Raw genomic sequence first — 11484 nt, forward strand, 5'->3', positions numbered from 1 at the left:
AGGGCAAGCGTTGTGCATGCTGGCCGAGTGCCAGGCAGGCCATCCACACCAGTGCCTCCAGGTGTTCTTACCCCTGCCAGGCTCATCGTATCTGTTTTACTGAGGCATGAAGAATAAGTAATGCAATAAAGTCACAGAGCACAGCCAGGATTCAAATTTGAGTCTGACTCCTAAGTCTTTATTTTTTTTATTTTTTGCCAATTTTCCTCTTGCTATTTCTGAAGTCATGTTGTCGAAACACATGTGGGCTAGGGCCAGTCTACTACAGGGTCACCAGAATATAAACTCCACCAGGCAGGGGCTGTAATCTGTTACAGTCCCTGCTATACCCCTAGCACTTAGTATTTGATGAATCATCTCCCTAAAAGTATCAGGGGGAGGGGTCTAAAGATGCTGCTTAAGTGTGGACAGAGTCACTTGGTTCCTGTGACAGCTGAAGGAGCAAGGAAGGCGGTTGAAAAAGTGGCAATGCAACGGAACGTATGGTCCTGACACAGAGGCGGCAGGGTCTGCATCCAGCTTTCCACAGCAGCACCCTCTAGGCTTTACAGCATCCCCATGACCGTCACCAGAGGGAACACCACCCTGGGCTTTCTCCCTCAGCTGGGGACTGGGCTCAGGGGATGCATGGCACCTCATCTGTTATTTTCTAGCTACAGCTTTCGAGTTACTCTGAAATCACAGTAACTTTGAGAGGCAGGAGTTAAAGCTTTTCATTCATTACTGTCTAAGGTCAGAGAAATGAAATAAAAGAAGATCTAGGCTACTTACATACTGATTACATTCTGATCCACAGCATCACACACACAAACCACGGGAGGAAAAAAGAAACAAAAAAGACAGGATCTGGGTTTGAAAGCACAAGTCTATCACAGGGCGTTAAGTCTCCCCAGAGAACAAATGGCCTCTAGCTGGGCTGCTGTTCCCTTACCCAGAAGTTGAACTGCAGCAGAACACTCTGCAGCAACCCCGGGAGAAGAAAGGTTTCAACCAGACATCATCATTTTAATCTTATTCAACAAGTACTTGCTAAAGTCTTTTCCCCATACAACATATTGTCATCTAAGTGGGTGGCTCCAGAGCCACATACCCGACTATCTCCGAGGTTGGCAATATAAAGAATGTTGTCTACAGCCAGAACACACGTGGCAGTGGACCCATCTTTCCAGGCAGGCTTCCTGGGGGGAAACATCAGAAACACAGTCACCACCAACAGCCTAGCACTTTGGGACTAATTTCCAGAGTTGAATGGGAAGTATCTTATATTTCAAAATGGACCATTTCCTTGATACTTGCTTTTTTTCTCTTTTAGATAGATTTAATGGTTATAAGGGCTTACTGAGTGCTAGGCACTTTTCAGACAGCGAGCAATAGTGTTAAACCACATCAGAAGACTGAAATGCATTTAGGAAAACACCGCCAACAGTCCACTCAAACTTCTTCATCAAGTTATACTTACTGGCTGGAAGCTTGTTTAAGGAACTCTTCATCCGTATGCTTGAAAGTGTCCAAAAGGCATCTCTTCACGGTTTTCTCTACACTGATTACATCTCCTGTTACAAAAGGGCCAAAAGAAAACAATCTCTCAAGGAGGGAAGATTATCCTCCTCCCACTGTAATTTTGTTTTGTTTTTTGTGTTTTTTTGAGACGGAGTCTTGTTCTGTCACCAGGCTGGAATACAGTGGCGCGATCTAAGCTCACCGCAACCTCTGCCTCCCAGGTTCAAGCACTTCTTCTGCCTTAGCCTCCCGAGTAACTGGGAATATAGGCATGCGCGACCACACCAGCCTAATTTTTGTATCTTTAGTAGAGACGGGGTTTCACCACATTGGCCAGGCTGGTCTCGAACTCCTGACCTCGTGTTCCACCCGCCTCAGCCTCCCAAATGCTGGGATTATAGGCCTGAGTCACCAGGGCTGGCCATTTTGTTTTTGTAATTTCTGCACATCAACTGATTTTTTTTTTTTTTTTTTGAGACGGAGTCTCACTCTGTGGCCCAGGCTGCAGTGCAGTGGCCGGATCTCAGCTCACTGCAAGCTCCGCCTCCCGGGTTTACACAATTCTCCTGACTCAGCCTCCCGAGTAGCTGGGACTACAGGCGCCCGCCACCTCGCCCGGCTAGTTTTTTGTATTTTTTAGTAGAGACGGGGTTTCACCGTGTTAGCCAGGATGGTCTTGATCTCCTGACCTCGTGATCCGCCCGTCTCGGCCTCCCAAAGTGCTGGGATTACAGGCTTGAGCCACCGCGCCCGGCCACATCAATTGATTTTTAAGCATGATTAAGAACAATCCCTATTTCTTTAAAAAAAATTTTTTTTTTTCTGAGACTGGGTATCACTCTGTCACCCAGGCTGGAGTGCAATGGTACAATTGTGGTTCGCCGCAGCCTCAACCTCCTGGGGCTCAGACAATCCTCCCACCACAGCCTCCTGAGCAGCAGGGACCACAGGTGCATACCACCATGTCCAGTTAGTTTTTGTTTTTTTTTTATTTTTTTGTAGAGATGGAGTCTCCCTATGTTGCCAGGCCGGTCTCAAACTCCTGGGCTTGAGGTATCTTCTGGCCTTGGCCTCCCAAAGTGCTGTGTGAGCCACCGTGCCCAGCCAGAACAATCTCTGTTTCCTCACATATAACACAGTACCATTTGAAGTTGGTTTTACTAGTTTTCCAATAAAGGCAAGACACTAACTGAACCCAAAGACAATTCACAAAAGGTGCCTATCACTCCGAATCATAAGAAGTGCCACCCGAAGTCACCCCGCACGGCCGCTATGCCTGGAAGCCTTGGAGTCCACTCCTCAGCACCACTCTTTTTTTTTTTTTGAGATGGAGTCTCGCTCTGTCACCCAGGCTGGAGTGCAGTGGCCGGATCTCAGCTCACTGCAAGCTCCGCCTCCTGGGTTTACGCCATTCTCCTGCCTCAGCCTCCCAAGTAGCTGGGACTACAGGCGCCCGCCACTTCGCCCAGCTAGTTTTTTGTGTATTTTTATTAGAGACAGGGTTTCATTGTGTTAGCCAGGATGGTCTCGATCTCCTGACCTCGTGATCTGCCCGTCTCAGCCTCCCAAAGTGCTGGGATTACAGGCTTGAACCACCGCGCCCGGCCGCTTCAGCACCACTCTTTTAAGACTCATCAATGATTCTCTGCTAAAGCCAACATGACACATCTGACTGCTTCATACAGCCATCCAAACAGCAATAACCAAAATGAGTATCAACTGATTTCGTTCTCAGTCTCACCTTTAGGAAATTTTCTGATTAAGTTCTGATGCAAATTCTGTGCGGCAAATTTTGAGGCTCGAATTCCTCCATGTCCATCAAAAACAGCAAAATATGAAACCCGAGTACTGAAATAATGAATTGAGAGTTAATCAAATTCTCACAGCAAAAAACACACTTTTCCATTAAAGCTTTTAAATTTCATCTCAAAGAGTGAACATTAATAAGTCAGAGGAAGTCACATTGGTAAGACACCAGTCACACTGTTATGAATGGGGGAAAAAAGGCTTTAACTGAGACAAACATTTAAGTAACTTTCATAGCATTTTATCTTTTTTTAAAAAAAAAAAATACTTGTGTGTGGGCCAGGTGTGGTGGCTCACGCCTGTAATCCCAGCACTTTGGGAGGCTGAGGCGGGCGGATCACGAGGTCAGGAGATTAAGACCATCCTGGCTAACATGGTGAAACCCTGTCTCTACTAAAAATATAAAAAAATTAGCCAGGCGTGGTGGCAGGCGCCTGTAGTCCCAGCTACTCGGGAGGCTGAGGCAGGAGAATCGTGTGTACACGGTAGGCGGAGCTTGCAGTGAGCCGAGATTGCACCACTACATTTCAGCCTGGGTGACAGAGCAAGACTCCGTCCAAAAAAAAAAAAAAAAAAAAAAACACACAAAAAACAATCAAGTCATTTATCGAAAAAAGTCAAAAACAGTTATGCATCACTTAACAAAAATGTGCTGTTAAGTGATTTTGTTGTGTGAACATCATAGAACATATTTACACAAACTGAGAGTGTAGCTTACTACACACCTAAGCTACATACATGGCAGAGCCTATTGCTCCTAGGCTAAACTGTACAGCACGCTACTGCACAAAATACCATAGGCAGTTGTAACACAACGGTAGTATTTGTGTATTTAAGCATACCTTAACATAGAAAAGGTACAGTAAACGTGGTATTATGGCCGAACACGGCAGCTCACATCTATTAATCCCAACACTTTGGGAGATGGCCAAGGCAGGAGGATCACTTGAGGCCAGGAGTTCAAGACCAGCCTGGGCAACACAGTGAGACCCCATCTCTACAAAATTTGTAATCTTATGGGAGCACCATCATATATGCAGTCCATCACTGACTTGATGATGTCATTCAGCACGTGATTGTGTAAGAGCAGCGAGGATATTACAGAATTGTTACTCAAATAAATTTTAAATATCTCATTTTAAAAACCTCTTGCTACTCTTATTCCTATTCCCCTTTCAAGTTTTGCCAGAAAACCCTCATATATGGAATAAAAGACATCGAATAAACTATTTCAAGAAAAAAAAAATGCCTATGAGAAATGACATTTATTCTAGAGAGCTGCTTTTCTTTCAAATTTTTTGGAATTCCTTTTCAATTTAGGACATCCTGAGCCATGAGAAAAAAACCTCATCTGGTTTATAACTCAGAGCTGTTATCTTACTGCCTGTTATTTGCGAGGCATGATTTAGTGTTCCCAATTAAATTTACACTCAAAGGATCTGCCTTCTTGGGCTCCAGAGGTCCCTTTCCTGGTTTTAATGCAAATCCCAGGCTGGGTATGGTGGCTCATGCGAGTAATCCCAGCACTTTGGGAGGCCAAGGTGGGAGGATGGCTTGAGCCCAGGAGTTTGAGACAAGCCTGAGCAACTTAAGGAGACACTGTCTCTATAAAAAATTTCAAAAAATTAGCTGGCTATGTGGTGGCACATGCCTATGGTCCCAGCTACTCAGGACACTGAGGTGGGAGGATTGCTTGAGCCTAGGAGTCAAGCCTACAGTGAGTCGGAACTGTGCCACTGTACTCCAGCCTGAGCGAAACAGCAAGACCTTGTCTCAAAGGGTGTGTATACCGTCCCCTCTACATATGATCAGCTGCTCTGCAGCAGCCATCACCTCATGAGTAGACCTCATCTACAGGACAAACGCCATCAGCCCAAATGAGTCCAGCACACTGTATGTTAATGACCAACTGGTGTCAATAAATGTACGTAATATATTTATTATGTAATTCTGAATCATGTAACCTGTGTAATATATATTATTAAATACGTACTTTAATGTATGTTAACAGCCAACTTCATGTCCTACCTTCTGGTTTCTTTTTCTCCAGGCCCAAGAGCTTATCCAGAAGGCTTCATTTTAGTTTGTATAGTTGCAGCTAATTTTTCATTGTCTGTCATTTCCTTGACATCATTTTGACTTTTGTTCTTCCTGGGCCCTGATTATCTGTACTAGCTCTCCTTGATCACCATGCATATTTTAATTAGTGGCTTCCAACTCTTATCTTCTAGGTCATGGAATAAAAATATTCTCTGCCAGAAGCTGCTCAGTTGCTGGTAAGGAGTAACACACGCTGCAGAGCCCTGCCACGGAGCGTCGTCTCCCGCTCAGCTGCTCAACCGCGACACTACTGACATCCCAGGCTGAACAGTACTCTGTTGTGGGGCTGCCCTGCGCTGCTAAGATGCTCAGCAGCACCCCTAGTCTCTACCCCCAGACACCAGTAACAACTCCCTCCCGCATTGTGACAAAAATGTACCCACTGACAAATGTCCCCTGGGCGGGGAGCAAAATCAACCCCAGCTGAGAATCGCTGATGTACAATCAAGTGATGTGTTAGTCTTTCTAGTAAATACATACTAGCCAGTCCAAAATGCCAGTCAGAACCCAGGAGATGTTAATGCCGGCTGGGCTTCCTACCACATGAGACTCACATGAGGGACGATGGGGGCCTACACTCCTCGGTGATGTCGTTCAGGATGACGTGGGCATCCTGCATCTCCTCCCTCTCACCCTTCCGCTCAGCCACATAGCCCTTCAGACCAAAGATCACCGAAGAGGCTAAGGAAAAGAGAACAAAAAAGCCAATACAAAACTGTGCCCAACCCTCTGGAAACCCTAGTCCCAGAGCAAATGAGAGGGAATTATGACTGTCTGACTCAACAATATCCTAATGGTGCAAACAAATAAGCAATACCCCTTAAGGCATCTTCCCAGCTGCAAATCTGTAACTAAAATCAGAGCACTGTTGGACAGGGTGAGCTCTAAGAGGTTGCACAGGGACACGAAAGAGGAGTCAGTGAGCACAAAACAATTCTGTCTAGGGTATAAGTCAAAGCACCAGGGCAAGGGATGTGCTGCCATCCCAGAGAAGTGAGATTCAAATCAGGGGAAAGGATCACGTGCAAATTAGTCTTGTGATAATTGAATAAGGACAAACGCAAGTCAGCAGAGTTTGTCAAAAGCCCTGTAAGATGCCCTGAAAATACGTATTTCCAAGCTCAAGGCTGGTGAAGAATTTGAACAGTTTAAGACTGGTTGCTTTTACTTCAACTGAGGAAGAAAAAGATAAAAGATTCCAATGCAGGCAGAGATCTACTTACATTTAATGGTTAGGCTCATTTAAGCTCATTTTCTGATAACTAATGCCAAATAATAAACACTGTGAAGAGCTGTCCTCTGGGAAGTGACAAGCTAAACTGAAGATGACATCTTCCCAGCAAAGCTACAAGTGGGTTTTTTCACATACCTCTGCCTGCATCGTACAGCTTTCACTGAGATAATTTATGGCAAAGGACAACGCTGTCAATGAAAATCTCACGGCTCGGGCCGGGCGCGGTGGCTCACGCCTGTAACCCCGGCACTTTGGGAGGCCAAGGTGGGCAGATCATGAGGTCAGGAGATCGAGACCATCCTGGCTAACATGGTGAAACCCCATCTCTACTAAAAATACAAAAAATTAGCCGGGTGTGGTGGTGGGTGCCTGTAGTCCCAGCTACTCGGGAAGGCTGAGGCAGGAGTATGGCGTGAACCCAGGAGGCAGGAGGTAGCACTTGCAGTGAGCAGAGATCGCACCACTTGCACTCCAGGCCAGGTGATAGAGTGAGACTCCGTCTCAAAAAAGAAAGAAAGAAAATTCCACAGTTCAAGAATACTTTAGTACCACAACTGAAGTATTTATTCTCTTTAGTTAATACTTTTCGTTTCCTTCCCCATTAACTTTGACAAGTTACACAACTGACTACAAATTTCAACGGCTTTTTCCAGGCTTAGGGGAGCTGCCTACAAAGCTAAATCACGTAATTCAAGGCACTAATCGACAAACTGCGAACAAAGATCGGAAGTCAGAGAGACACTAGGTGGTCAAAAACTAACCATTCACTGCAGAAGACTAAGAAAAAAAACCACCTGTATTTTTTAACTCTTGAGGAACAAATACAAATGTAGGTTTCCTATCTGATCAAAGGTAGGATCAGAGATAGATGTACATGAAAAGTAGGAGAAAGCACAGAGAAACTTGGAAATTCATTTGCAAAAAGGGAACCCTACTCATTTCTTAAATACAGACATAAAAAGAAAATATTATTAGAAAGCTGAAACTGGTTTTGCTCTGGGTTGTTTTAAAATATGAAGTCTAATACATTTGTTTTCAAACTGTCTGAAAACCTTTACAAACTTTCTTTTCCACAAGCTCTTCACTGCCATTCTTCTCTTCCTCGGAGGTTTTTCTCTTTGCTCCTTTCCCTTCATTCTTTACCATCTGGGATATTGACGGGGCAAGAGAACCTGGAAATAAAGTAAAAGCCGGACAGAAACACAGCTGTAGACTGTTGGAAAAAGTCACTAGCAGACTGGGCTTCATCCTAGCACTCAAACACAAGGTCATTTCAAGCAAGGTCTGGCAGAGGCAGGCGGACCCAGGAGTTGTGTCTTCATGGTGGTGCGGGGGTGGGGCAGGCCCCCACAGTGAGAGAACAGAAAGATCTAGGCCCTGAGTCAAACTGACCCTGCTGAAGGAGTTTGTAAAAGACTTTTCCCAGTGGTAAAAATACATATATATTTTTTTGGCCTGTAGCATATACATGTTTTTATATCCACAGGCTCTTAGTGTTAAAAAAAACACTTACAAAATCTGTAAGCAAACTAACATACCCTAAACAAGGTCCAAAAAGTAGTACCCAAAAGGACTCAAAATGAGGTAAATGGCAGCCTTTAAGAACTGTAATACATCCTTTCAAGGCAAAATAGGGCTGCCACAGCTGTTCCCACTAGCAAAAGGATGAATCTGTACTCAAAGCCAGAGCTAAGGGAATCTGCAGTGCATATGTGTTTGAAATGAGAAAAGTCAAGTTTCAAAAAGGTGTGCAACTTAACGTTTCAGTCTCAGCTGTCTTCACCTATGCGTAACATGGTAAGAATACTGTCATCTCAGAGGGACGTTTGAAAACAGGTGAGCACAGGTAAGAAGAGCATTTGTTACAGTGCCTAACACATCAATCTCCACTAAGGGCAGCTGTTGTCCTAATAAATGACTTGATATGTTATCTGCATTTAAGTATGCAATAGCCAGACGCAGTGGCACATGCCTGTAGTCACAGCTACTTCCAGAGACTGAGGCAGGAGGATCACTTTAGCCCAGGCATTTGAGACCTGCCTGGGCAAAGTAGTGAGACGCTTCTCTTAAAAAAAAAAAAAAAAAGGATGCAAGTACTTACGTACTTACTCAACCTACTCTTTGCCAGACATTTCTTTTTGTTTTTGAGACAGGGTCTCATTCTGTCACACAGACTAGATCGCAACGGCATGATCATAGTTTACTGCAGCCTCCAACTCCTGTGTTCAAGTGATCCTCCTGCCTCAGCCTCCTGAGCAGCTGGGACTGAAAGCAGGAACCACCACACCCAGATAATTTTTTAATTTTTTTGTAAACACAAGGTGTCTTTTTTTTTTTGAGACGGAGTCTACTCTATCGCCCAGGCTGGAGTGCAGTGACGCAACCTCAGCTCACTACAACCTCCACCTCCCGGGTTCAAGCGATTCTCCTGCCTCAGCCTACAGGCGTGCACCATCACACCCAGCTAATTTTTCTATTTTTAGTGGAGATGAGGTTTCACAATGTTGGGCAGGCTGGTCTCGAACTCCTTGTGTCAGACATTTCTTAGTGCTGAGGAAAAGGTAATGAAAATGTTCCTGCCCTCAAGAAGAGTAAATTACTTGCACAAGGACCTATTTCTGCAACAGTGTAACATGATACACATATGCACCCTGCATAATGCAACACAGATGTTTCCAACAGTATCTCTCCCAAAGGTCCCCATTAGTGTCCTGTGGCTTACTATGTGGGTTCCAGTTTTCCCCAAATGGATGTGAAACTATCTTCCTTTAAAATTCCAAAACAGATGGCCAGGTGTGGTGACTCACGCCTGTCATCCCAGCACTTTGGGAGGCTGAGACGGGCAAATCATCTAAGGTCAGAAGTTCAAGACGAGCCTGACCAACATGGCGAAACCCGGTCTCTACTGAAAATACAAACAATTAGCCGGGTGTGGTAGTGCCTGTAATCCCAGCTACTCAGGAGGCTGAGGCATGAGACTCACTGGAACCCAGGAGGCAGAGGCTGCAGTGAGATGAGATCTCACCACTGCGCTCCAGCCTAGGAGACAGAGCGAGCCTCCATCTCAAAAAAAAAAAGAAAAAAAAGAAAAAGAAAAAGGCCAGGCGCAGTGGCTCATGCCTGTCATCCCGGCACTTTGGGAGGCAGAGGCAGGCGGATCATGAGGTCAAGAGATTGAGACCATCCTGGCCAACATAGTGAAATCCCGTCTCTACTAAAAATACAAAAATTAGCTGGGTGTGATGGCATGCACCTGTAGTCCCAGCTACTCGGGAGGCTGGGATAGGAACTTGAACCCGGGAGGTAGAGGTTGCAGTGAGCCGAGATCGTGACATTGTACTCCAGCCTGCCAACAGAGTGATACTCCATCTCAAAAAAAAAAAAAAAAAGAAAAGGAAATAATAAAATTTCAAAGACACCTTGCAGCTTTGTTATTGACTTCTAAGCAAATTACACTGTAGTCAGAGAATGTAGTCTGTACAAAAAACAGATTATTGAGGCTTATTTTATGGCTTAGTACATAATTAACTTTTTTAAGTGGTTCCTGCCTGCTTAAGAATGTGTTATTGGGCCAGGCAAGGTGGCTCACACCCGTAATCCCAGCACTTCGGGAGGCCGAGGCAGGCAGATCACGAGGTTAGGAGATGGAAACCATCCTGGCTAACACGGTGAAACCCCATCTCTACTAAAAACACAAAAAAAATTAGCTGGGCATGGTGGCAGGCGCCCATAGTCCCAGCTACTCAGGAGGCTGAGGCGGCAGAATGGCATGAACCCGGGAGGCGGAGCTTGCAGTGAGCTGAGATTGTGCCACAGCACTCCAGCCTGGGCGGCTGAGCGAGATTCCATCTCAAAAAAAAAAAAAAAAAAGAAAAGAAAAGAAAAAAGAATGTGTTATCGGCAGGGTGCAGTGGCTCACGCCTATAATCTCAGTACTTTGGGAGGCCAAGGCGGGCAGATCACGAAGTCAGGAGTTCGAGACCAGCCTGGCCAATATGGTGAAATCTCATCTCTACTAAAAATACAAAAATGAGCCGGGCATGGTGGCGCATGCCTATAGTCCCAGCTACTCAGGAGGCTTGAGGCAGGAGAATCACTTTAAACCCGGGAGGTGGAGGTTGCAGTGAGCTGAGACTGCACCACTGCACTCCAGCCTGGGTGAGAGTGCGAGACTCCGTCTCAAGAAAAAACAAAAAAGAATGTGTTATCTTCTCAAGAAATCTAAAACACTAGACCCAAGATTATATATCCAAAAAATCAAGCTTGCTAATCGTGTTATGCAAATCTTCTAAATTGTTACTACTTTATTGTCTTTTGTCCTGTAGATAAGAGACCGCTATGCTGTATCTTCATTTCTTTTATTAAATCCCTTAACAGCCTTCTTTAAACATATTAACTTCCTTTTTTTTTTTGGAGACAGAGTGTTGCTCTGTCACTCAGGCTGGAGTGCAATGGCGTGATCTCAGCTTACTGCAACCTCCGCCTCCCGGGTTCAAGCGACTCTCCTGCCTCAGCCTCCTGAGTAGCTGGGACTACAGGCACGTGCCACCATGCTCAGCTAATTTTTGTATTTTTAGTAGAGACGGGGTTTCGCCATGTTGGCTGGACTGGTCTTGAACTCCTGACCTCAAGTGATCTACCCGCCTTGGCCTCCCAAAGTGCTGGGATTATAGGCATGGGCCACCACGCCCAGCCAGAACATCCTAACTTTCATTACAATTAAGGGTACTATCTTTATTGGGAAGGTTTCAGGCTACACTGTGAGCGTGAGGATGCTGCAATTTTTTGGTATGGGTCTACAGCCCTGAAGATTGAGAATTTTTTTTTTTTTTTTTTTTTTTTTT

General features: G+C 45.1%; 1 protein-coding gene across 1 annotated transcript in view; it reads right to left on the reverse strand.

The window, feature by feature from the left end:
* Positions 1–11484, reverse strand: part of ILKAP (ILK associated serine/threonine phosphatase) — a 32367-nt gene that overhangs the window by 12253 nt on the left and 8630 nt on the right. Inside the window, exons 4-8 of the mRNA XM_017875555.1 lie at positions 7693–7812; positions 5961–6087; positions 3242–3348; positions 1460–1553; positions 1091–1178 (exon numbers count right to left, since the gene is read on the reverse strand). Of these exons, the coding sequence (XP_017731044.1) occupies positions 1091–1178; positions 1460–1553; positions 3242–3348; positions 5961–6087; positions 7693–7812 (536 nt within the window). The remainder of the gene's footprint in view (positions 1–1090; positions 1179–1459; positions 1554–3241; positions 3349–5960; positions 6088–7692; positions 7813–11484) is intronic.

This window comes from Rhinopithecus bieti, unplaced genomic scaffold (assembly GCF_001698545.2).
Source record: "Rhinopithecus bieti isolate Rb0 unplaced genomic scaffold, ASM169854v2 scaffold_7884, whole genome shotgun sequence".
Taxonomy (NCBI): Eukaryota; Metazoa; Chordata; class Mammalia; order Primates; family Cercopithecidae; genus Rhinopithecus; species Rhinopithecus bieti.